The 26,141-nt window shown below is 43.4% G+C and overlaps 1 protein-coding gene and 1 long non-coding RNA gene across 9 annotated transcripts in view; one reads left to right on the forward strand and one right to left on the reverse strand.

The window, feature by feature from the left end:
* SP110 (SP110 nuclear body protein) overlaps nucleotides 1-26,141 on the reverse strand; it is a 39,447-nt gene that overhangs the window by 8,247 nt on the left and 5,059 nt on the right. For 2 of the 8 annotated variants that reach the window (XR_013363319.1, XM_077869164.1), the window contains exons 4-16: nucleotides 24,536-24,787; nucleotides 24,127-24,174; nucleotides 21,453-21,530; nucleotides 19,387-19,455; nucleotides 19,072-19,122; nucleotides 17,133-17,282; nucleotides 15,199-15,279; nucleotides 13,618-13,671; nucleotides 8,666-8,809; nucleotides 6,038-6,103; nucleotides 2,032-2,130; nucleotides 1,427-1,569; nucleotides 554-609 (exon numbers count right to left, since the gene is read on the reverse strand). Coding sequence is in view for 7 of the 8 variants with exons in the window: in XM_077869164.1 (XP_077725290.1) it covers nucleotides 554-609; nucleotides 1,427-1,569; nucleotides 2,032-2,130; nucleotides 6,038-6,103; nucleotides 8,666-8,809; nucleotides 13,618-13,671; nucleotides 15,199-15,279; nucleotides 17,133-17,282; nucleotides 19,072-19,122; nucleotides 19,387-19,455; nucleotides 21,453-21,530; nucleotides 24,127-24,174; nucleotides 24,536-24,787 (1,291 nt within the window). In the remaining variant the exon portion in view is untranslated. The remainder of the gene's footprint in view (nucleotides 1-553; nucleotides 610-1,426; nucleotides 1,570-2,031; nucleotides 2,131-6,037; nucleotides 6,104-8,665; nucleotides 8,810-13,617; nucleotides 13,672-15,198; nucleotides 15,280-17,132; nucleotides 17,283-19,071; nucleotides 19,123-19,386; nucleotides 19,456-21,452; nucleotides 21,531-24,126; nucleotides 24,175-24,535; nucleotides 24,788-26,141) is intronic. The other 6 variants (XM_077869158.1, XM_077869163.1, XM_077869160.1 and 3 more) reach the window with 5 other exon arrangements.
* On the forward strand, nucleotides 96-5,251 carry LOC144296170 (uncharacterized). Its single transcript, XR_013363327.1, has 2 exons — nucleotides 96-4,180; nucleotides 4,984-5,251. It is a non-coding gene; the product is annotated as an uncharacterized LOC144296170 (long non-coding RNA).

Raw genomic sequence — 26,141 nt, forward strand, 5'->3', positions numbered from 1 at the left:
TCTTTCACATACCGTTCTTGTCTAGCTCCATTTCATAATTACTTTTCTTTTTTTAAAAAAAGATTTTATTTGTTTATTCATGAGAGACACAGAGATAGAGAGAGAGACAGAGACACAGGCAGAGGGATAAGCAGGCTCCATGCAAGGAGCCCGACGTGGGACTCAATCTTGGGTCTCCAAGATCATACCCTGGGCTGAAGGCGGTGCTAAACCGCTGAGCCACCGGGCTGCCCTCATAATTACTTTTCAAACTAGAGCACTCTATTTCTGACACCTTTGGTTCATATTCATCCAAATGTCCAGGTCTTTTCCTAAAACATGTACATCATCAGTTTTTGTCCTAGTCTTTATTTTAAAGAGTTATTTGTGTCCTCATCTCAAATTAACTACGAAATTAATGGTGGCATATACATGTACCAGTATGTCATTGTCATGAAGATGCAATGCCTAAAAGTAAAGGTGATCCAGGGCTGGGGAATTTGAGGACTTGAAGGTGAGTCTTTGGATGCAGAGAGTTTGCAACATGGCGACTGAAAATGTGGTAGAAATTCACCTGTTCTTTACCTGTCTCTTGACACTTATTCTTGGAGGACAGAGCAAAAGTCCTTTCTGAAAGACAGAAGGAGTCAGTGAATGATCTTATTCTAGAGGCTTTTCTTTTGTCCATATCAAAGTTCCCACTTCCTAGTGAATATTTGTACCTGGGCTTCCTATTGGGTCTCAAACACATGGTGTCTGAAAGAAACATTAGCTCAATCCTCCAATCAATTCTGGACTTCACATGATAAAATCATTTTTTTTTCCCATTACTCAAACTCAAGACCCATTAGTCCTTCTTTCTCAGTAACTTTCTCACCTACTTTTTCCTCTCCATTTCTCCTTCTATAGGTAAAATCTTATGATTTCATCCCAGTGGTAATTTTTTTTAGTGTTTTTGAGAGGCTTTGTGTTGGGTTCTGGGATCACAAAGACCAGCTTGTTTGTTGTTGCTCACAGGATTGAGTGCAAGCCAGGGAAGTGCAGAGGAGGGACTGCCCAAAGACAGGGGATCTGGAAATGCATCACCTGGGGGTCCACAGGGAGCTGGGTCTGGTGGAGGCCTTTATTGGGCAGAGCATACAGGAAGCTCTTGGAGGTCTGTGTCTCCATTTGGCTCCCTCCTAGTTCAACCCACTCAATACTCCGATTCTAAGCTTCTTAAATCTCTCCTGACCTCACATCCTTTGCTTGCATTTAAAGTTCTCTGCTGTGGGTACCAATCTGCATTCCTAACTTTATCACCCACAACTGCTTTCTGTGAAAAATCTAGCTCTTTCTCAATCATGTTGTGGAATCCTAATGGAAATTTCTTCACAGTTCTGTTATCAAACTCCCACTCAGCCTTCAAGGAATTAAACCCGTCACCCATCTGTTCCCTGTCAAATACCTTTATCAGTTCTCCTAAGGTCTTTCCTTTGCAACGCACAGTCTGCTTCCATTTCCTTGAATTTGCCTGTTTTCCTTCAATTTCAAATTCTTTGGGTGTGAACCAAACCCCCGCCTCATTCTGAATGCACTTCTCTGAGGATCCTGTAAGATAAAGACGGCCCATTCCCAGATCCAGTTTCATCCCCTGTGAATTCAGCCTAAACCTCTCAAAACCGATAACTGGTTGTTCCACCTGCCTGGGTCCAGAGAGATTCCCTGTGGGAAGGGAGCAGTAGCAAGGGAGTCTGGATTCCTCCTCTCTCAGAGTGAAGGAAGCCCTAAAAGTCTGTGGGAATGGTGCCAGAGTGAGAAAGAATGTGCATTTTATGTGACATCTACAGGTGGCAAGTAGTGCCACTGGGTCCATGGAAAACTTCCAGGTGGGAGTGGAGTGGCCGGGCTGCCAGGTATACCATGACATAGAAAGAAAATTCTCAACAAAGACTTCTTTCTCTGTAGCCTGACTTGCAGGATTTAATTCCTGGATGATCAAACACATGGGTATTTTCCTCTCTTCTAGTGGTTTCTAGGGGTTCCAAAAAGCAGAAGATTGAAAAAACTCACCTTGTTTCAATTTCTCCTTATATAAAATCCCTTTGGCTTCACCACAGGTCACAGGAAGTTTGGGAGAGAGAAAATCCACGGTTTCATCTTCAGATTTTTCTGAAAGTAGAAGGGAAAGTAGAAGAGTATAGTGTTGCTCAGTCTTCATTCTATCTCCTTCACGAATTTTCCTTACCCTGGATTCTGATAACAGTAATAACAACAATAATCATGTAAATGGCAATGAGGGACAACCTCTGGTTAACTGGCAGGAGGTCTTCCACTTTGAGTGGCAGATTAGCTAATATGTACAGAGGAGTTTCTGATAAAATCAACACCTTCGATATTACATCAAACAAAATGTTTAGTAAAACATATAGGGCTTCTTTGGTGAGTGGGTTTTATTTAATTCAGAAGCTAATTGACCATCACTTAACATTCTGGTCCTTTATTCCATAAGCACCCTGCTTATCCCTCTGATAAGCTGATATAAATTGCCTACTCAGAATATTTCATGGTGCTCATGTAGCTGGAGGAAAGGTCTTTGTCTATAATCTTATCACCTGCTTTAAACCAAGGCAGGGTGAGTGAGGTGCTTAGCACTGAGGGATTAGTGTCAGTCTTAATTTTTTGTTGTCCTTTTTCATTTTTTTTAAAAAAAGATTTTATTCATGTATTGATAAGAGACATAGAGAGAGAGGCAGAGACGTAGGCAGAGGGAGAAGCAGGCTCCCCGTGGGGATCTTGATACGAAACTGAATCCCAGGATGCCAGGACCACGACCTGAGCCAAAGGCAGATGCTCAACCACTGAGCCACCCAGGTGCCCCTGTCCTTTTTCATTTTATTGCTTTTCTGTTTCATCCTCTGAGTAAGAAAGAAAAACTCCAAGGACTCTAGACTAATCTGCAAATTGCATATGGAGAGATTTGGTAATTGTGAAGCCCTGAGTAGGGATGTGGGGTATTGATTCAGGAGAAGCAGCTGTAAAAGAGTTTAAAATAAATACCAGCAATTCCTGCTTCTTTTTACCCCAGCCTCACTGTGGGTGAATTCATTCCAGATAGACTGCAGGAGCTGTCTCTGGGGGCAAGAAGAAAGATCTGCCCATGGCTTATTTGTGTTATATAGGACGCTACTTGTGGAATGAGGCTAGGGGAACAACTTGTCCAACTCTCTCTCTTGCCCTGAACACTTATTAAAAGAGCCAAAAGGAAATGTAAGAAAAAGCAAGAGCACCATTGGAAAAAGAACAGAGCAGCATCAGTGGTGAAAGAACTGTCCCATCAGTTACCTTGGGAAGATGTGAACTAGAGTCAGATGTGAAAGCATAGATCCCTGAGAAGTGACGGGATGGCTCCCCTGAACAGAACACTGGAAGATGCCCAGCTTTGGAGGGGCAGGAGCTATAGCAAGCTTGGGTAGAAATGAGGGGGTGGGAAGAACTTAGTTTCAAGAGCCCACCAGTTACTCTTGCATGGAATGGCTGGCTCCGTTACTAGTCTCCAGACTGTGCCCACTCAAATAAATATGGCCCAGGGGATGACAGCTCAGCCTCAGGAGCCAGACTGGCTGGGCTTATAATCTTGGCTATGCAATTTGGTAGCAAGTTTACATATGTGTATATTATTGTCAAAGTTGACTGGAAGATTTTCCAGGGGGGGTTCATAACCTGGGCAACAGGGCAGAGCCACAGGTAACTTAGGACCACTACTGTAAACCCCAAAGGAGGCTTAGAAGGCATTAGGGACCTACCTCGTATAGTTCTCTGTCTCGTGGAATAAATGGTAAATATAGGTCCCAAAACGCAGATGTCCCAGTCATGCTTGCAAGCAGATGCAGGAACAGTGGGTAGCGCTGGCAATTCTGGGCAGCAAGCCAGGGTACAGAGTTGTGGGCACAAGCAGGACTCCCTCCTTTACTCAGTGCGGGCAGTTTACCAAGACAGGCAGGACCTTGTGTCCTGAGTATTTCCAAAGCTGCCACCGTGTACCTAAGGAGTGACAGCTTCCTAATCTGTTCCCAATAATCCTTCATTTGTCTTAGTCTCACCTGCTCATCTTGCAAACCGGTTTTTAAGGATGGAACCCTGAAGGGAAGGCCACCTGCCTAACATCTATTAGCTCACCGTTCAGAAGCGTGAGCAAATAATGAGGAACCTGCTATGAAAAGTAAGCAATTAACAGAGAGTTCATGAAGACCAAAAGCAGGGTGGACGAAATGAAAAAAAAAAAAAAAAAAAAAAAAAAAAAGCCTAACAGAGACAAGGGAAAGCAGAATGGAAAAAAACCGAATTATGGATTGGGTAGACAAACACAGGGAAAAGTCACAAGGTGAAAACCACGCATGTACAGACATGGCCTGGGGAAAAGTCTGGAGCTCCATGGTAGTGTAGTCGTAGCAGCTTATACTGCATTGTAGGAGTAAACGGAGGCTCTGATATCGGGATTCACACTTTGCGAAGAATAGGTAATGTATTGACCTGACAGTTATTTTGGTGAGGCACGGAGAAGCTGGACATAGAGCAATGGGCAAGGTTGACTGCTTACTGATCTCATTTGACTTTCACACAGTGAACAGGATGTACACAGACAGTTAATTATAGTTGTGACAAGTGCCACGAAGCAAGAAAACACTGGCCTCCATGAAGGCATGTTAGGGAAATCTACCCTTGCCTGCTGGGACAGAGAATGCTTAGTTCAAGGTGAGGCAAGAGGGTGTCAAGGGAAGGGAAGAAGCACAAGGGAGATTAGCTTTGGGGAGGGAGTGTGTGATGTGGACAGAGGGAGGAAGTCTTGAGCAGGAAAGGAGGGTGAAGCATCCAGTGTCACAGTGGCCTCCGCTCTGAGAAATCAGGCTGGTGGGAGCACTCAGGATGTGGGTAGGGGTTGGATTGTGTGTGTTTCTTGACCTAGGTGCCAGGTACATGTGTGTTTTCCTTTGTATTAATTCCTGGTACATGTGTTTTTCTTAGGCATGTAATGCACCAGTGCTACTCAACATGTCGTGTGTGATGAGATAGCAGCTGACCAAAATAGAATCAAGGCTCTCCAGGTCGTGGGATCGAACCCCATGTCAGGCTCCATGATGGATGTGGACCATGATTGGGATTCTCTCTCTCCCTCTGCCTACACCAAACCCCCTCCCCACCAGGGGTACATATGATCTCTGTCTGTCTGTCTCTCTCTCAAAAAAGAAAAAAAGATAAAAAAAGGAAAGAAATAAAAGAAGAAATCAAGGTATCTCCACTGAGGAAGGCTTGCTGTGAAGACAGCATGTCTAATGTCACAGTTAATTTATAAGCTCCTTCTTTTTATAGACCTGCCACAAACAGGCTTGTAGATGGCACCAGCCTGTGGACCCCATCTCAAGTAGCACCTGCTCCGCTTCAATAATAAATTCATGGGGGAGAAAAGACCAATGTTACTGGAGCCTAAAGAGGGAAGGGAGAGTGAGAGGGGATAATGCTGAAGAAGTGTCACAAAAGCAGAAGAAAATTGAGCTCAAGCAGAAAAGGAGGAGGGAAAAGAGGAGGAGAAAGAGAGAAGGAAAGTGACCCCAAGAGGCCTCAGAGTGCAGGGGGCAGAAGCAAGCTCACAGGCTGAAGCATAGGACCAGGCTCACACCCCTATCAAAGCAATAGAAAGCTCAGCTCTTTGTAGGTAGGAACATCATCCGGGCTTTGCTTTCATAAGGGTTTTCACCAAGTTTTAGAATGAAGGAAGTATAAATTGATGTTAGAACTTGACTCATGGGTTTGATCATTCTCTTTTAATCATTTTGGGTCTTTGTATAGTTCTGTGTTGAAGAATCTGTACAGAAGTGGGTGATTGGGTAGGCAGTATAAGGTATGTGCCAGCATTCACCTGGAGTATCAGGTGTGGCTGGCACCCTGTTAGAGCAGAGAATGCAGGTGAAGGAGACCTAGCATGGGAGGGAACGAGGAGGAAGAGAGGGAGACAAAGAGTCAGCAGACAAACAGGGCATCAAGCGGACTGATGGCCAGGCCCTGCTTCGGGCTTACTTACTCTTCAGGGGAATATTTTTCTGATCCCTTGTTGAACTTGAACTGATATCTTCTTTCCTTCTCTTTTCTAAAAAAATAATAATAATATCATTTGTAGTTGGAAACATAGATTTACATGCTTTATATCAACTATTTTTTCTAAAGATTATTTATATATTTATTCATGAGAGGCACAGAGAGAGAGAGAGGTAGAGACACAGGCAGAGGGAGAAGCAGGCTCCATGCAGGGAGCCCGACGTGGGACTCGATCCCGGGACTCCAGGATCATGCCCTGGGCTGAAAGTGGCAATGAACCGCTGAGCCACCCGGGCTGTCCTTTATGTCAATTATTTTAAAGTAATTTTTGAATTTCTACCACTTTGGAGAGACAAAGTAGATATGAATCTTGTGAAAGGAACATTATAGCATTGACCATGGAAAAAGAGCCAGCTCACGTTGATAAATAGGAAGGCTAAAAATACTACAGAAGCTGTATATTCATAAATTAATATATTCATATATTAATATAATAATGTATATACATGTATTTAATATAAACAGTAGAATAAAGGGTATAACTTTATAACATAGAAAGGGCTTTTTAAGGAAGAAATACATAGGACACAAAGCCATGGTTCTCAGTGCTGGGTGGTTTGGTCCCCTGGGGGATATTTGACAATATTGGGAAATCTTTTTGTTTCTCACAACTGGGAGGAAGATGCTACTAGCAGTTAATGGCTGGGATGTTGCTAATCTTCTCACGATGCACATGACAGCACTCATAACAAAGAATTATTCAGCTCCAAATGCCAGTAAGTGTCAAGGTTGAGAAACTCTGGCATAAACCATCTTGGAAAAGATAAAACTGATTTGTCTAAATAAAATATTTTAAAAAGTCTCCACTACCAAAAATTTCTCACGTTAAAAATTTAAATAAAATAAATAAATACAAATAAAATAAGAAAAATGTCAATACATTAACAAAGTGTTGATTTCTGTAATTGATTAAACAAAAATGAATTGTCCTATAAAAAATGGGCAAATATGAACAGGTGATTTCAAAAAGAAAAAAATTCTAATAACAGATTTATTTAAAAAACAGGTATCTTAGGGTAGCCCGGGTGGCTCAGCGGTTTAGTGCCGCCTTTGGCCCAGGGTGTGATCCTGGAGACCTCGGATCAAGTCCCATGTTGGACTCCCTGCATGGAGCCTGCTTCTCCCTCTGCCTGTGTCTCTGCCTTTCTCTCTCTCTCTCTGTGTCTCTCATGAATAAATAAATAAAAAAAACAAGTATCTTAGGAGAAATAGGCTAGATGATGTTATGGCAAATTGTAAACCTCCTAAATCTCTGTGGTTGATTATAGGTATTGGCAAATGACAACTCGAGAACTAAATCAGGTCAATACCTGCTTTTATACATAAAGTTTTACTGGAACACAGCCAGGAGCATTTGCTTATATGTTTGTCTCCAGCTGCTTTCATGCTACAATGGCAGTGTTGAGTAGTTGCAGTAGAGACTGTATGGGCAGCAAAGCTTAAACTATTATCTGGCCCCTTTTAGAAAGTTTGTCAAGTGCTGGTTTAGAACAACCCAGTTGTACATCTCCTTCACGCTGCTTGTTCATCACAAGTTAGATGCAGTTCCATGTCATTGTCATACATGGATTCTGGGGACAGAGAAAGCTCTGTCTAGAACCATTGCTGGTCCATGACAGAGAAAAAGATGATACACAGGCTCCGAAAGGTTTGGCTTTGAAGTGACCCTCACACCTCTGTCCACATTTCCTTGTCCAGTCAAGTGACATGGCCACACCAGAGTCCACAGGGCAAGGGTATATAACCTTCTGAGATATCAGTAGTGATACAACCTATCACAAGCAAAGTGCAAAGAAATTCAAAGGAAAACACGAGTAGAATATCATTCTTTGCCTTTTTTTTTTTAAGGTTTTATTTATTCATTCATGAGAGACACAGAGAGAAAGGCAGAGACATAGGCAGATGGAGAGGCAGGCTTCCTACAGGGAGCCTGATATGGGACTAGATTCCAGGACCCTGGGATCATGACCTGAGCCAAAGGCAGATGCTCAACCACTGAGCCACTCAGGTGCCACCATTCTTTGCTTTTAATCTTCAACACAGAAAAGTCTAGTTTTGGTGGAGGCTTAGGGAAAGGAGCATCCATGTAATGTTAATGGGCATCTAAACTAACAAAAATTTGATCATCAATATGTGTTAATTTTAGATATGTAGACTTATTGACTAAGTCACTTCTCTTCTAGAAATAAATCATTAAGAAATACTCCTAAGAGTGTGTCCACTTTGAGGATTGGTGTCACTCCTCATATGGGGTGAACTTGAATCAGACAGGAGCTCTCAGACACAGTGGAGCAGTGGTGACTCTACAAATAGAAATGTAAACAATAGACACTGGGAAGTAGTCATGTGAGTCCATGTGTCACAGCTGAGGTGACCTGCACATTGTGGGGACTGCACTGGCTTCTTCCCACAACCACTTCCAGCAGCTCCTTGCTGACTTGTCTGCACTGCTCCCTTCTACTGTTTCCTTTGCGTACCACCCAACCCTGTGCCTGCTCCATGAGAGACTCTCCCATACTGAGCATTCAGATGACAGATTCAGTCCCCAGCTTACCCTTTGGTTCCAAGGTTTGAACACATTCAATCTTTGCTTTTTGGGCCCTTGTCATGACCTTTGAGCTCCTCGTTGAATCATCCTTCCTTTCAGTTGCCTGATCCATCACTTGGGGATTCTCTTGGATTCTGTGCTCAGGTGATGCTGCCCATGGGATAGTAATCTGTTAATAGTTTTAAATTGTGGTTCCCAGTGAACCTCTTCCTCCCTCTTTTAGTGACTTCCCATCTCATACCCCAGTCTTCAACCTTTTAGGAAATCCCTGTACCCTTATACCTCACTTTTATCTGCTATTTTCTTATAGTCCTTCCTCTTCTTTTTTGTGTTTATCTTTTTTTTCCTCCCCCAAATCACAATACTCCATCCTGTTTCTCTTTTCCCCCTTCAACTCCTCTTTTTGTTTATTAATTATACATGCATCAATTAGAATGTAAGCTCCATGAGGGCAGGGATATTTGTGTTTTGCTCACTGCTGAGTCTGTAGGACCTAGGACATGTGCCTGACACATATCTCACACTCTATTCACCTTTGTTTTTGTTTTTAATTAATTATTTATTTGTTTGTCAGAAAGAGAGAGACAGCACAACCAGGAGAACAGCAGGCAGAGGTGAGAAGCACAGAAAGCAGAGGTGAGAAGCAAGTTCCCCACTGAGCAAAGACCCTGATGCAAAACTTGATCCCAGGACCCTGGAGTCATGACCTGAGCCAAAGGCAGTTGCTTAACAGACTGAGCTATCCAGGCTCCCCCCATTCACCTTTATTGACTGTATACATAAGGAGAGCATATTTTTGAAAATATTAAAATGATGTAATTTTATCCTCATAAATCACAGTGGCCCAGGGTTCCCTAATTATTAAATCAATAAGTTTCTGGGAACGGACAGACACTGGCTAAAACTGAGTCGTCACTGCTTAGTTGAGACCTTTTGGGAGACCATGCACAAAATCTTGAAACACAGAACTTGTTGAGAGCCCAAAGGTTTTCTAAGTTCCAAAAATTACCTTTATGTACTACCAATACAAGTTTGGAGGTCTAAATGTGAAGTTTTCCTAGAAGTCGTTGGTAAAGAAAACTCAGCATATGACAAAGACTAAGTTTTCTCTAGCCAAGGGAAGAGAGGAGGTGGGAAATTGCGAGAAAGAGAAAAGACAAAAACGAGGGCAAGCAAGTAGATCTGAGTCCCCTCCTGGGTCAAACTCTGAGACTGAGAGGCACTATAAATAAGCAGGAAAATTTGGAGCACATGTCCAAAGCAGTGATGCTCATGTCATGATACATGTTGGGAGCTGAGGGGAAATGCCCTCCCAGGGTGCTCATGGAATGGCCCAGAATCCAAGGGAATCCTTACCGACTAGCACATCTTGGGCCCTAGTTTGGGTACATAGTTTTGAGTAAGAGAATGAAGGGAGAGGGAAGGAGAAAGGTAGGAGGGAAAGAGTTCAGGGGAGGAGAACAGGATGATGAGCATGTCAGAAAGCTAAAGCGTAGGAACCAAAATGTGCAGTTTCACAAATTTTTGTTTCCTATACTGCAAATAATGCAATTTTCATGCATGGAGTAGACACATGATAAGTAGCCATAAGTCAATTCAGGTTTTTTTTTAAAGATTTTATTTATTTATTCATGAGAGACAGAGAGAGAGAGAGAGAGAGGCAGAGACACAGGCAGAGAGACACAGGCAGGGAGCCGGACATGGGACTCGATCCTGGGTCTCCAGGATCAGACCCTGGGCTGAAGGCAGCGCTAAACCGCTGAACCACACAGGCTGCCCAATTCAGATGGTTTTTGAATGCTTGGGACTCCAAATCTAATTCCAGTTTGATATTGGGAGTTTGAATCCTACCTGGCCATTAAGACTAGCTTTCTCTACTCATCCTGGCTCTGAGCCAGACTAGACACAGTCCTAATCTCAAAACTATGTGACATCTCCTGTTCAGTTCCACCCTATTCCTCCCAATGATAAGAGAAAAGAATTCTGCTGGAACCATCATGGTGTCTGGGTTCTCCTTCTTTTCTGAGGAAGGGTCCTTTAACAGGGTGACCTAGGGGGCAGAGATGGGACTGGCTGTGTTCCAGGGATACTCAGATGACCATGTGCCTGGAGAGGAGGCCATGCTGGTCATCCAGGTAAGGACCTTGATGAACAAGGGAATAATAACTTCACTCTTTATGCTTACTTCTTGGGAGCTTTTGCCCCTGCCTTCTTTTTGAAGATGGCAGGTTATATTTTTCTATCTTCTTTTCTAAAACAGAAAAAAAAAAATCTCATAGCTATAAATATTGATTTACAAGCTTGAGATGTCAATACTTTATAAATAATTTTTTAAAGATTTTATTTATTTGTTCATGAGAGATGCAGAGTGAGAGAGGCAGAGACATAGGCAGAGGGAGAAGCAGACTCCTTGAGGGGAGCCTGATGTGGGACTCAATCCCGGCACTCTGGGACCATGCCCTGAGCTGAAGACAGACACTCAATTGCTGAACCACCCAGACACCCCTTATAAATAAATTTATGTAAAAAAATTATTCCATTTTACTTGGAAATAAAAAACAATTGAACAAAGAAGTCATATATATACCAAATTATCAACAGTGGGGAATCTCTCCCTCTGCCCCTCCCCTCTGCTTGTGCTCTCTCTCATGCTCTCTCTCAAATATATAAATAAAATCTTCAAAAACAAAAGAGATTTACTTAGCTAAAAACTCAAGGGCAAAAATCATAAAGGTAAAAGATGAACAGATTTGGCTGGTTAAAAAATAAAAGATGTCCACACTTCAAAAACATCCTTATAATATTAAGACAAAAAATGGGGAAAATTGCAATATATGTAAAATATAAAGAGTTAATATCCTTACTAGATAAAGCAAAAGAGAAATAGGCACTAGGAAAATGGGAGAGAACATAATTGAAAATACTCAAAGAGGAAATACAAGTGACACATGTACTTAAAAATTGTCTTCAGACCAATAATCAAAAAAAAAAAACAAAACAAAACAAAAAAAAACCACGTTGTTTGGCTTTAAGGATCCCTGTTCTTTAAAAGGTTTTATCCTACTTAGTGTTGATGAGGACATAGAAAATGAGCACTCATCTATTGTCAAAGGGAATGTAAACAATCCCATTTTTTGAAGAACAATTTGCTGACAAAGATGAAATCAAAGATATGCAGACTCTACCCAAGTAATCTCACACTTTGAAATTAATTCTGAGGAAATTACTGGATATACGTGCAAAGGTACAAACACACACATACATGATTTCTATTTTCTTTTCTTTTTTAATATTTTATTTATTTATTCATGAGAGACACACAGAGAGAGAGAGAGAGAGAGAGAGAGAGGAGGGCACAGACACAGGCAGAGGGAGAAGCAGGCTCCATGCAGGGAGCCTGATGTGGGACTCGATCCCGGGTCTCCAGGATCACACCCCGGGCTGCAGACAGCACTAAACCGCTGAGCCACCTGGGCTGCCCTGATTTCTATTTTCATATAAAATTTGGAGATAACCTAACTGCCCATCATATAGGCGATTATTTAAACTAAATTGCTAATTATACAATAATGTGCTATATAACTAAAAGAAAGAAAAACATAACATTGATATGCAGATATATGTATTAAATACCCAATGAAAAAACTCTTTATAGACCATATAGTAGATGCTTCTATGTATATAGAATAAGATAAAGCTATACATATTTCTAAGGTATAGAAATAAAGTGGGAGAAGCAGATGAAATAAGAGTTTCACTTCCTGATTAACAGCTTCCTGTATAGATTCTGTGGATTTTACTGGGAACATTGTATCACATAAGACAAGATAGGCTGTGCTGTTGTACAAACAAAACCACATTTTGGTGGCTAAATGTTGACAATGTTATGTCTTAATCACACAGAGTCCCCTGCAGGACTTGGAAGCTCCCAGCAGCCTTTATGGTGGTGCTGAGACCCACACTGCCTTGGTCCTCTGGCACCTTCTTCTTCCACTATCAGATGAAGAGGGTATGGAGAGCTGCACAGTGGCACCTCTGTGCTGTTATTTTTAAAAGATTTTGTTTCTTTATTTGACAGAGAGAGAGAGAGAGAGCAGAGCAGAGCACAAGCTGGGGGAACAGCAGAGAGCAACAGGTTCCCTGCAGAGCAGGGAGCCCAATGCAAGGCTTGATTCTCTGCCCTGGACACTGCATTTCTCCCAGGAGCTGGGAAATGTAGTGTCCAGGGCAGGGAAGAGAACTGGAAATAGTGCAGAGCACCAGCAATGCTCACCACTACAGTGTGCAAGGCCTGGACTGCTGATTGTTTGGCTTTCTCTGGTCTCACTCCTCTTTATTAATAAAAGTATTGATTTTGAGCTGGATACTTGTCCTTTGAGTATAAAAATGACATTTCCCAGCCTCCTGTGTAGTTAGGTGTAGTCAGGTCACTCCTAAGCAATGAGATATTAACAGAATATCTAACTGCAACCTGCAGATAGTGCCCTTCAATGGAGGAGAGATGCACCCTCCCCACTCTCCCACCCCGCCACCAGACCTTGCCTCTTTCCTTTGGTGGGACTGTAGACTCGCTGGCTGGACCTCAGTGAGAAGGGGCCACACTCTGAGGATGGTGGTGCAATGACTAATGACAGTTTGAGACTCTAGGTGCATGTGTCAGCAGCCCTGACTGCCCACCTCCACGTGGGAGAGAGAAATAAACTCTCTTATTTCAGCCATTGGTTTTTGAAGAGAAGGGTGGTTGTTGTCACATACAACAAGCTAATCCTACTGGCTGCTGCTTATTGCTTTTATAGTGTGGAAAATTTTCTGTGTTGAAAAAAATAAATCCCTGTTTTAAAAAGCACAAATCTTTTTATGGTGTAGGATGTCTTTTGTAGCCTGGAAGAGCATTAACAACCCAAAAAAGTAACATCAAATCCACCCTAACAGAAACCAAATAGGTTCTTTACACTTACGCTTTTCCCCAGGAGATTTTCCCAAAGGTGATTTATTTCCATTCTTTGTTGGATCTAGAAAGTAATGAGAAAGAAAGTAATTTTAAACGGGCTTTAAATTTTGTGACTACCTCATTTCAGATAATATTGGGTTGACAAAGCTTTGTCAGTATTATTTCAATCCTTTCCTTTATAATGGGGAATGATGGGGCTTGAAGAGAGTTCTAGGGGGCCATGGCACTCATCTCATCCTATGCCATCATCGTTTATCCACAATCTTGGAAAAACCCACTCATCCTTTACATGCCTCAGTCTCATCTATAAAATTGGAATTCATTATTCAACATTCTCTAAGGATTGTTGTAAAAATAAAATGAAAATATCCATGAGAAAATTTGCAATATTACTATATAAGTTAGTGCAATGTGGGAGAAACTGTTAAATTGATTATTTGTACCTTAAGAGGGTCAAATTCAACCCATTCTTTCTGACAATAAATACTTGCCACTTGAGAGTTGCATTCTGTGAATTTGTGAACATCGCCAACAAACAGAAGAATGTTCATATTTTCTTTCCCCCTGAGGATAGTGATAGCAAATGTGCACTGTGGCGTAGTAATTGTGAGGGTGGATTCACCTCACCACTTGTCAGCACATGCCCACAATGACATCAGTGGCAACTGCTCGGTTGTAGTATTATATTTGTGTTTCTGATGAGCTGTTCTCTTCCCAATTCTCTCAGAAAGGGTAAGTGAGGAACATGGAAATTTGGGTCTTTGGAAAAATTTTGTTCCATGGCTTGAACACTTTCAATAGAGTACCATGAAGTATTTAGAATATATTCAGCAGGATAAAGAAGATGTGGTTTATGTATACAATGGAATATTCCTCAGCCATTAGAAACGACAAATACCCACCATTTGCTTCAACGTGGATGGAACTGGAGGGTATTATGCTGAGTGAAGTAAGTCAGTCGAAGAAGGACAGACATTATATGGTCTCATTCATTTGGGGAATATAAATAATAGTGAAAGGGAATATAAGGGAAGGGAGAAGACATGGGTAGGAAATATCAGAAAGGGAGACAGAACATGAAGACTCCTAACCCTGGGAAACGAACTAGGGGTGGTGGAAGGGGAGGAGGGCGGGGGGTGGGGGTGACTGGGTGATGGGCACTGAGGGGAGCACTTGACGGGATGAGCACTGGGTGTTATTCTGTATGTTGGCAAATTAACACCAATAAAAAATAAATTTATTATTTAAAAAAAATAGAATACATTCAGCAGTAGTGGTATTGTCTCAAGGTAGAAAAAATTAGTTTGGAGATTAGGGTGGGGAATCTTAATCTTTTTATGTATGAAGTATATAGATAGGCAGATATTTATTCCTCCTCAAGATAATTATCTATCTATCCAAACATAAATGGGTATATAATATATTTGTGGTATTAAAATATCATAGATTGTGTTCATGGTTAGGAAAAAATATCCAAGAGGGCTCCTTAGGGCAGTGATAATGGAAAAAGGGTTGGTTTAGAATCAAAAAGCTCTGAATTTGGGCTCCTGAAGACTGCACTTTGAGACTTGCAATCCCTCATCTTTACCATGCAGGATGCTTAGTGGTGTGCCGGGCGGCTCCTGGGGTCTCTTTTCTTCATTTGTTTCTGAATAGTCATCACTGATTTCTGAAAAAGAAGAAAGAAAGAAAGAAAGAAAGAAAGAAAGAAAGAAAGAAAGAAAGAAAGACAGACATTTCTTTCAGGTCTCAGAAAATGGCCCTGGAAAGTTCCTAGGAGTGTCCTGAGGTCCCAGGACAGACATTTTTGGTGAAGGCTGGAGGTTCCAGGTCTTGCTTGAGTCTCCATAACCCTTCCTGAGAATGACTCTACTACTGGGTCTGTCTGCCACTCTGGGGAGGAATAGAGCAAGGCTGGGCAGCAGAGTGTCCTCTGCCAATGGAGATATCCAGCGAAGGGCAGTCATCTGAGTCCTGGGACCAGAGGCTCAAAGTGGGGTCGTGAATCCCTAGGGCATCCCAGAAACCCTTTCAGGAGATCTCTGAGGTCAAAATCCGTCCTTACTAAGACGTTCTTTGCCTTTCATATGTTGACATGTGCTCACATGGAGCAAGAGCTTTGGCAGGTAAAGCTGCTGGTGCCATAGTATAAATTAAAACAAGTGTCCCTAAACCTTATGCAGTCTTCCCTACAACAGACCATTAAAAAAAAAAAGAAAAGGAAAAAAATAAATAAATAAAAAAAAGAAAAGAAAAAAAAAGAAAAGAAAAGGTCAGTTTCACTTAAGAATGTTCTTGATGGGGATGCCTGGGTGGCTCAGCGGTTGAGTGGCTGCTTTTGGCTTAGGTGGTGATCCCGGGGTCCCGGCTCAAGTCCCACATCGGGCTCTCTGCAGGGAGCCTGCTTCTCCCTCTGCCTGTGTCTCTGCCTCTCTCTCTTTGTCTCTCATGAATAAATAAATAAATCTCTACCAAAAAAAAAAAAAAAGAATGTTCTTGATGAACCAATTACAATGATTAACTTTATTACATTTCTACCCTTGAGTACATCTCTTTTTAATAATCTATGTGAAAAACTGGGAAGTCCGTATGAAGCACTTAGCTACATCTTGAAGCACGAATGTCTCAAGAAAAATACTTGTGTGATTGAGCTACAAGCTCACTGTATAAGTCAGTGAACCACTATTTTCCAAATGTCCAAGATATTATAAAATCCTGCATAAATAGAAAATCCTTTTAAAATGCAAGACAGCATAATGCATTGCATTGCAACTGATTATAAAAGTTCATTGATGTGGTTTCAGATGCCACCTCACAACTAACGTTTAAGAAACCAACCCTTCTTGACTTTGGGTATAATATCAAAGATAAGCATACACAGATATCTCAAAAAACGGCAAAAACACTCCACCCTTTCACACTACAGATCCTCACGAAGCAAAGCAATGTATCCCAACCGGTCAAACAGAGAAGCACCTCTACGAATCCAGCTGTCTTTGACTCCGCTAGACATTAAGACATTTGTAAAAATGTAAAATAGTGTCAGTCCTCTCACCAATCTTTGTGTTTGGAAAATATATTTATTTTTCATAAAAGATGTTATTTATGTTAACAGGTAGTTGGTGTATCACTGTTACTTATAAATGAATTAACACAAATATTTTTCAATGATTGGTTTTAATTTCTGATGCAGTACATATTGGTAAATATAAACAACATAATCAAAAAGTCTTTAGGGTCCTCCATAATTTTTAAGAGTGTAAAGAAGTCTGCAGACCAAGAACTTTAAGAGCTGCTGCCTTAGGCCACCGCTGACTGAGGTCACCCGTACCCTGTGGCTGGAGCTGTTTCTGCACAAAATCTCAAGTGCAGCAGATCTTTGCTCTCTCTTGCCACACACACCTCACCATCTTTCTCTGCACTTCTCCCTCCTTCTACTATTACCTTTACACATCCACCTAGTGCTGTGCCTGCTGCGTGCGAGACCCTCCCACACTGAGCATAAAGGGCGGACTCTCTTACCTTCTGGTCCAGAGGTTTGGGCACATTCAATGCTTGCCTTTTGGACCCTTGTAGTCAAGTTTGACTTCTTGGTTGAATCGCCCTTCCTTTGAGTTGTCTGATCCACCACTTGGAGCTTCTCTTGGATTCTGGGCCCAGGTGAGGCTTTCCCTGGGCCAAATAGTGATTTGTGAATGGTTTCCATGGGGGGCACCCAGTAAAGCTCCTCCTCTCCCTCCCATGCCTCCAGCCCTCACTTGAGATCTCTGTGCCCCTGTGCCTTGTTTTTCTCTTGCTATGTGTCTGCAATTGTATACTTTTTCTCGTGTGCACCTTTCTTTCTCTCTTGGACTCACCACCTGCTCTCACGCCTGTTCAACCTGTTGCAATTAACCAGACCTCCAGAGCAGTGGGATTTCTTTCCTGGGCCCTGTGGTATTGGTCCTGGAGGTGGCCACATCGAGTAAGAATGGCCAAGGGGGGCAACCCGGGTGGCTCAGCGGTTTAGCACCATCTTCAACCCAGGGCGTGATCCTGGAGACCCAGAATCGAGTCCCATGTTGGGCTCCCTGCATGAGCCTGCTTCTCCCTCTGCCTGCTTCTGTCTCTGCCTCTCTCTCTGTATCTCATGAATAAATAAACAAAATCTTAAAAAAAAAAAAAAAGCCAAGTGGTCTGTTTTGGCACTGGAAGAAGGTTTCCAAGTACCTTTCCAGCTTTCTGAGGGCCTATGGGTGGATAAGGAGGGACCCAAGTGTCCCTGGGTGCCTCTAGTAGGGAGAGTGCAAGATATCGGATATAGAAGGATTGAGGGGCCCCGAGATGGAGTGAGAGGCTGGAACAGAGAGGACTTGCGTTGCCTGAGCTGGGGGGTTGTCAGGGTTAGGGTTCTCTTTCCCACAGACCTGGATGCCTTCAGTTTGCCAAGGCCTTATATTTTTGGATCTGATTTTTTTTTAATTGAGTGCCAGATTGGCAGACTGTGAGGAAACTAAACTCCCTTGATTTCTCTGTGCTTCTGTAAAAAGCCCTAGCCTCTTGAGACGTGGAAATGTATACAGAATAAAAATAGGGAATGCTTGCTTTCATTTCCCTAGAAACATTCCGCTTTTCACATACCATGAGAATGAGATCTGTAGCTAGTAAATTGCCATCTGATCCAAAAGAATAATAAAACTTCTCATCTCCTGAGATTGCTAAATGCCTACAGGAGGGCTTGCTTCCTAGGTTAAGTCCCAAAGTACCAGGACTGGAGCCCTCCCTCCACGGGGTATTTATACATCAAAGGGGACGAAGCCCAGAACTTGGAAACATCTTTAGTAAAAGCTGGAGACACCTGGACTTTCTCTGCCTCTTAGAAAGAGGCATTTAAATTTCAAAAAATTAGGGTTAGGACCCAGAATTGTTTCAATCTTATCTCAAAGCAGCAATTTTTTTTTTCTCCTTTCAGGAGGGAAAGAGGATGGCTGCCCCTGTTCCATCTGTGAACAGAAAAATCCATCATTCCCTGTCCCTTGTCTATGGGATATCATTTGCCTCCTGGAGCGATTTCATCAGCTCTCTCCTCATGCCCATGGGTCTGCATGTGGTGGGTCGATGCTGTGGTGTTACTCTGGCTGTTGAGCTGGTGATGAGTATCAATAAGGAATTCTCTCCCCTGACCCATATGCAGTGGTCCTATATGTAAAGAATGTGCCTATGCAAGTGGGGCACCATGTCAGACACTTCACAGTTTTTGACAAAGCTCCACCTGGCATGGCACAAGGGCATAAACAGCTAGCGCAAATCTTGAAATGGGCAGTCAAAAATGGAAAACTTAAAGATTCCCCCCAATTATTTGCATCTTCTCTAAGCAACGTATGCCACCATTCACCCAGCCATTCAAGCCAGACACTGAAGAGCAAGACTTAACTTCTCTCTCCTCCCCAGCTTCCAATTTATCGAGGCCTGTCAATGCTACCTCCAAGTTGGTCTTGAGCTGGCTCTCCTCTTTCCGTTTCCACTGCCAGATCTGAAAGCAGAGTTCTGTCAACTTGAGTGGCAAGTTGAACTCTCACAACGGTTGCCCTGCTTCCATTCTATTCTGTTTCCAATTTATTCTTTACCCAGCCCCACAACTGTTCTTGTCAAATGTAAAGTGAGATCATGCCATTTCATTGATTAGACCTTTTCGATGTCTCCTCATTTCATTACAATAAAATCCAACTTCCCACACCTTGACTTACAAGCATGAGCGGTCTGCAGCCTCTGACCTCCTTTTGTTCTCTTGTCTTACCTTTTGGGAGGCTTTTTGTCTGGCGTCTCTTTTTTGAAGTTGACCAGATACTTCTTTTTCTTTTCTTTCCTAAGAAAGAAAGAGTACAGATCATCTTTCCATGGCTACAAACATAGATCTGCCAACTTTATATTTTAACAAATTTCAGCTTTCAATTTTGGTCTTCAGACCACAGTGGCAAGGCGGTCACTGGTGACTTTATGTGATGCTACTTCATGGAGTAATGAGGGAGAAGAAATTCTAATGTGGTAGAGGAGAGAGACACATGACGAGATGGGAACAACGAGTTTAGTTAACTCATTGCTAGCAGTTTGGTTGTGAAATGGAAGAGAGAGCTATGGAAGCAGGTAAAATGAGCTGAAGATCAAGAGGAGGCTCCTTTTATGAGCTATGGCAGGCTCAGGCAGTGGCTGAATGCAGATCCTGTGACACGGAAATGCTGAATTCTCAGGAGAGAGAAGGGATCATGGACACCATTAGGTGAGGTGGAAGGATTGCCATAGAGAGAAAGAGGGCACCGGACAGGAGGGGACAGATACAGTTGGAGTTTGCAGGTTGGTAGCAGGAACTGAGGGGATTCCTATCTGATGCCTTTCTAGGAAGTAAGAGGAAAAGTAATCTGTCAAGAAAAGGGAAGTGCTGTGGAGGGGGGAGGTCAGCATTTTGAAGAAAAAGCTCAGGGTTGGAAAGGATCATTGTGGAATTGTCATGCAGTGTGGGAGGATCATTTACTTGGAACTCATGAAGACACAGCCTATGTACTCTGCCCTGCTGTGTGGCTCTCCCCAGCAGGGCCTGCCTTCAGACGCAGTGTGCAGAAAGCAGATAACAGATCCCTCCAAGACCTGCCAGAGGGTTCTAGGAAAAGACAGAAAGAGGAAGGCAGATTAGTGTGTCAGCAAGAGGTTACTGAAGCGATGGTTTGTGGACTCTAACCTGTTATGGTGGGGCATGAAGAGAGGCATATAATGGACCAGACAAGAGGAAAGCCAATGGACTGGTTATCCAAGTGAGGTTGAAGGACAGCTCCAGAGAGAACAAATTGTAAGGAAGAAATCAGGCAGGGATACTTTCAAATTAACTTTTAACTTTTATTTATTTATTTATTTATTTATTTATTTATTTATTTGAGAGAGAGAGAGAGAGAGAATGCATGTGAAAGCTAAGAGAGGAGCAGAGAGAGAGGGACAAACAGGCTCTGGACCCAGTGTGCAGCCCAACAAGGGCCTTGATCCCACTGCCCGAGATCATGACCTGAGCCAAAATCAAGAGTCAGAGGCTTAACTGACTGAGCCTCCCAGGTACCCCTTGAATTAACTTTTAAATAATTAATTAGTTAATTATTGGGAAGTTAAGCCAGACTTCAGCAAATAGAAGGTTGATGCGTTGCCTTTGAGTGCAGAAGGTCAAGAATCAGTGCAGGAAAAAGTCACTGGGAAAGATCCAGGGAAGCATCCCTGGGTATGTCGAAGGTGTCCAGGATGGTGGCAAGACTTGCGCTGGCAGAAAAATTCTATATCAGCCTTGAGGTCTGCTGAGGAATTGGGGGCAAGTCTGGGATGATAGTGATGAAGAGGGAGGGAATCTTTCATTTGAATGGTTAAGCCTCAAAGTAGAGGATGAAGGAACAAGAGGCTGGCTGGGTAGCAAGTGGTAGATATCCACCCTGCCTTTCACCATGAGTGATAGCAGAGTCTGCAGCCCCGTCTTAAGACGAAGCAGTGTCCTCTCAGGGAACCAGCTTTCAGTTAAAGTGGTACGACTAACCCTCCAAGAAGTTGTGGGTGAAGGAGACCTTGGTGATTTCAGAGCAGACAATTGCAACAAGTACATATTTCAATGGCCCTCAACGCCTTCTTGTTTCCCTAGAATCTTCATGGAGATAGTCTCTTCATGGAGACCATCAAGGGAGATGCAGTGAGTGGGAACTGAAGAAACAAGCTGTCAAGAGCCTCATGACTACAATCCCATGGTGGGTGCTCCCGGCAAAATATGATCAGAAAAGCAGAAAACAGCTCCAAATTCCTGCTCCCGACGTCTATGGGAGAAAGGCAATCCTTCCTTACCTTTCTTGTTGGGAGGTGTGCTGGATGCCTCCTGGAGCTCTTTGGGGTCATTTGGTTCAGGAGAGTCATCTCTTATCACTAACAAAAGAGAATTTGGTTCAGAGCTTGGAACAGGCTGAAGGAAAAGTCCCGAGGGAGCTGAGGGGAGAGCAGGAGGGTGCTAAGGCTGGGGAGCTGCCAACCCCTGGAGCTCCTGGCCCTGCCTTGATTTGATCAGTTTGTCATCAGTTACCTGTGTGGCTATCCCAGTGAATCAGGGAGCAACTGCCATGCAGAGGAGGGCTCAGTTTGTCCTGTTTCAAAAGGTTCCTCTTGCTCACTTGAAGGGAGGAACAAGGGCTCTTAGCAACCCTCATGCAAGGAATGAGGCTCTGAGCAGTGTGAGTGCTGACCTTGAATTCTGGTGGTTTCAATGAAAGGGAACGTCTTCGTCATATGAAAAATACACGCTACTGCTTAGAGGTCTGTGAATGGATATTTTTGAACCGCTCCCTTTGTCATTACTTCACTTTGAAAAACAGTGAAGGAAGCTAAGAGCCGTATGTATTTCTGTGTACAAGAACTGAGAAAGCAGGAGCTAACCTCTACTTGCTACCACGTGTTAATAGCAGATAAATACAAAGTTCTAGTTTTTGGTGCCCCAAGAACAGAAGGGTTGGAGGCCATAATAAATCTCAAGTAAGACTGGCACCTTCTTCCTGCTTATACGGTGCCATGTGACCTATCTCAAATTTTGGTCTGCTTAAGAGTAGGTCATTGAGGCAGATGGCAAGCGGTCATTAGACATTTGAAATAATTGTTGCATTTCAAATTATTTGAATCATATCAACTCTCACAAATTGAAACGATACAGAAATGACTAGGGTTGAAGGTGAAATTTGCCCACAGTCAGGGTGAGGGCTGGGAAAAAGAACCATCCACGTCTGGGTTGCCAGTTCAGTGTCAGGGCCACACAGTGTGTTTTTGTTTGCTCTGCATTTGGATGGAGCAGTTTTGAACTTTACCTTCTTGCAGTGACCTCAGGTTGCACGGGTGAGTTATGCAGTCCTGCTCCGCCTCAGTCCTGTGTCCTTTCCTGTCACATGCCCTCATGGCGGTGAAAGCTCTTGCTTAGCAGATCTCCTAGTGATGTTTGCAGCCCAGGCCCACTGGGTACTAGTGGGGCTTCTGACCCTCATCTTCTGTGCTCTTGCTCTGAGTCTACCTTTCCCAGACTCATCTCCCTTGTCCTTCCTAGGATCTCCTGCCTGTCCAAGCTCCCGGGGGGCTGAGTGGACAGCTGGGAGCTGGGTGAAGAGGGTGGTCCAGAGCAGCAAGGAGAACCCTGTCTCAGGGAGACCTGAATGGCCTCTCCTCTCGGTAGACATGGAAAGTAAGGCAGACTGTAGTTGTCCACATCGAAATTACCTGACACAGGGCCTGGTGGGCATCTCTTTGAGCATTTCTTTATCTTTTGTTTGGGAGCTCAGATTATTACCAGACATTGAGCAGAGGAAGAAGAGGAATTTCAGATCCCAGGATTAGCAAACAGGGACCAGAGGGAGGAGGAACAGAACAATCTGTTCCAGCCACGAAAAACGATGGGGCCCACTGAACACCAAAGCCTGGTAAGGTTGGGATAGATGGGGAGAGTCAAGGGTTATTTCCTTTCAACTTCAACTAGCTGCTTACTAATTTTTTTCTATTTTATTATTAAAAATTTTTTTTAAAGATTTTATTTATTTATTCATGAGAGACACACAGAGAGAGGCAGAGACACAGGCAGAGGGAGAAGCAGGCTCCATGCAGGGAGCCCGACGTGGGACTCGATCCCAGGTCTCCAGGATCACGCCCCGGGCCAAAGGCAGTACTAAACTGCCAAGTCACCCAGGTTGCCCTAAAAAAATTTTTTTTTAAATTCTAATGTAGTTAATATACAGTGTTATACTAGTTTCAGTTGTAGGATACAGTGTAGGATACAATGAATGAATTTAATTCATTCTTTCTTTTGGTAATCTAGAAGAAGGGATCTTCCATTGTTATTGGCTTCATGATTATGTCTATCTTATTTGGATGGTGTGTATTAGAGGAAGGAAGAAAACATTTGGTCCATGGGGGGCCCTTTATGCCTCAGTATTGGAGAGCTCAGAATTCACGATGCCATTTTTGACAGTGCCCAATAATGCTCCATGGTTATATTTAACGTAATCAAAAGTCCTTAATAATGATAGTTGGGGGGAAATAAGAAACACAACTTTGGAAGCCAAATCTTTCAGCGTTTTATCAGATCTTTCAATCAGCAGATCTTTCAATGTTTAATCATCTTTTCTAATAATTTCAATAACATTATAATTAGAATCCAAACCCCATAAAAATGAATGTGATTGAAACTGAAAGGCCCCTGTAATCAGAGGGTGAATGATTGAGTAGTGGTCAAAGAGGGATGTATTGCATAAGTGATGTGTCCACTCAGAACACTGTTATGAGCTGGACATCAAACATCAAACTGGTTGTGGAGGCATCCCTGATAGGTAATCCTGTGCTGAATTGGTGCATCTGTCCCTCCGTTTCTTTTTCTTTGTCACACCCAATTTTTTCTCCCTCGGATCTTACCACAAGCCTTGGGGTTGGCAGGTGCATGTTTGCCCCTCATACCCACTTTGAACTGAACTAAATCATCCCCAAGCAATATTACCTTGCACAGTGTCAGGGGGCGTGCTGGGGATCTCTTGTGAGTCTTCGTCTTCATTTATTTGGGATGTTAAGTTGTCATTGGTCATTGAAGAGAGGAAGAAAAATCATTACAGGGTACAGGGACAGAGTGTCAGGGAGGAAAGCAAATGGTAAAAACACCTAGCACAGAAACACAGAGGCCTCAGGGTGGAGAGTTGGGCTGTTCCAGGGGTGGGAAGCAGGTGTTTGGCCTCTAGGCTTTCCTCAAGCCCCCGGCAGTGCCCATCGTCCTTCTTGGAAAAGGCTGTGTGTGGTAGGTGGGCACATGGGATGGACCAGTTTAACAAAAAGGTGGAACCCTAGGCTTCTAGATATGACCAAGGTACCCTATGCAGGGGAGGCACAGGTGATGGACAAGGTGTGGTCCTCACCTGGAGTGATCCTTCTTTCCTGGGTGGCTCTGGGGAGAGCCACGGCAGGGCCAGAAGGGCTGGATGGTTCGCCCAAGATCTCAGCTCTGTGCTGTGTGGACGCACTGGGCTCACTGACACTGGGTGCATGGGGTGGGTGTTGGGGTGGCAGCAACGGCAGCAGTGTCTGGAGGGAGCGCCCTTCTGCTGGGTAGGCTGGGGCTTCAAGGAGGGTGGGCACAGTTCTGTTCCGTTGTCGGTAGGAAATGACAGCTGCAATTGGTGAAGGAACACACGTCAACACCCTGGATACTCAGAATTATTAGGGAATTTCTTTGTGGGGGACCTCCAAAGGGTCAGGGGCATGCAGTAATCCATCTTCCTCCTCCCCCTCTCCTCCAGGTGTGGAGAACAGGTTCCTCACCAGCATCATCCTTTAGTGGCTCCTTCCAGTCTATGTATTTAATCTGGGCATTCGACTCTGATTTAATACCAAAGTCGTTTCACACATAAAGCTGAGTTTGACTTCGTACTCAGGGATTTCATCTTCTTTAGCTTTTCTTAAATTTTGGTTTCAGAATTTAGACAATGTTGTATAATATTATAATGTCAACACATGTTCCTGTTTTAATAAATAAACACATCACACCTCCCTGTAGCAAATAAGATGAAATAGAAATTCCTTCACAAGCTGCATCCTTTCTACTCTGGTTTCTGCTCATTTCTGCAGAACGAGCTTCTGTGTCTTCCTGCCTTGCAACCTGTGATGGGCCACACCAAACTTCCTCTCCATCCTCAATACTCCAGGCCCTTTGGCTTCCTACATGTCATTCCTTCCAAGGCCAGGTTTCTCTTGGGATTCTTCTCTATCATTTATTTCAGAAGTTTTCTTAATCAGGGAGCAGAAAAAGGAAAATAAGGTGAGATTTTGGAGCGGGGCCTATGACAAAAACAGAGGGCTGCAGATCCAGAAGGATGCACCAGCTGGGCTAGGGCGGGGCACTGCTGTTTATGGTGCCTCTGGCTCTCCCATTGACTCAGTGTGGCCTCTGAGAGCCCAGTCCTCCCTGTGCCCCCCTGATGCTGCCAGGAGCACGGGCTCAAGTGCACCTGTGCCTGCCTGGAAGGGCGCTTTTCTCTTTTGCTGCCCCTTTAGCTCAAGAAGTCATTTATTTTGGGGGGTAGGCAACTCTTGCCATCAACAGTGGTGACCCCATTAACAAAATGTCACAGTGCAATGTGATCTACTGGTCCTCTTCCTGTTGTTCTTAAATATGTGAACCATGTGCCTCAGCCAAAGTGTGTGTCCTTAAACCTAAAGTGATTGCATCACCTCTTCTTTTTGCCCTGGCTTCTTCCTTCCCGGCTCTGTGCTTGCTCTCTCTCTCCTGCTCTTTATTTATCCAGCTCGTTTTTATTCCCCAATGCACTTCAAGCTCTGCTTCCTTCTTATACCTTCTCTCTGTCTTAAGCTCCCTCTCCTCTGTACTCCAGCTTTTTTTTTTTTTGTCCTCCAGCTTTACACTCTCCCTTCCACCAGTCTTTGTTTAAAAGAGGGATGGAAAACTCAGGACCTGGGGTTGGGAAACCCAAGTAGGGCAGCTGGCTCTGCTCTTAACAGACAAGG

This window comes from Canis aureus, chromosome 24 (assembly GCF_053574225.1).
Source record: "Canis aureus isolate CA01 chromosome 24, VMU_Caureus_v.1.0, whole genome shotgun sequence".
In the NCBI taxonomy this organism is placed as follows: Eukaryota; Metazoa; Chordata; class Mammalia; order Carnivora; family Canidae; genus Canis; species Canis aureus.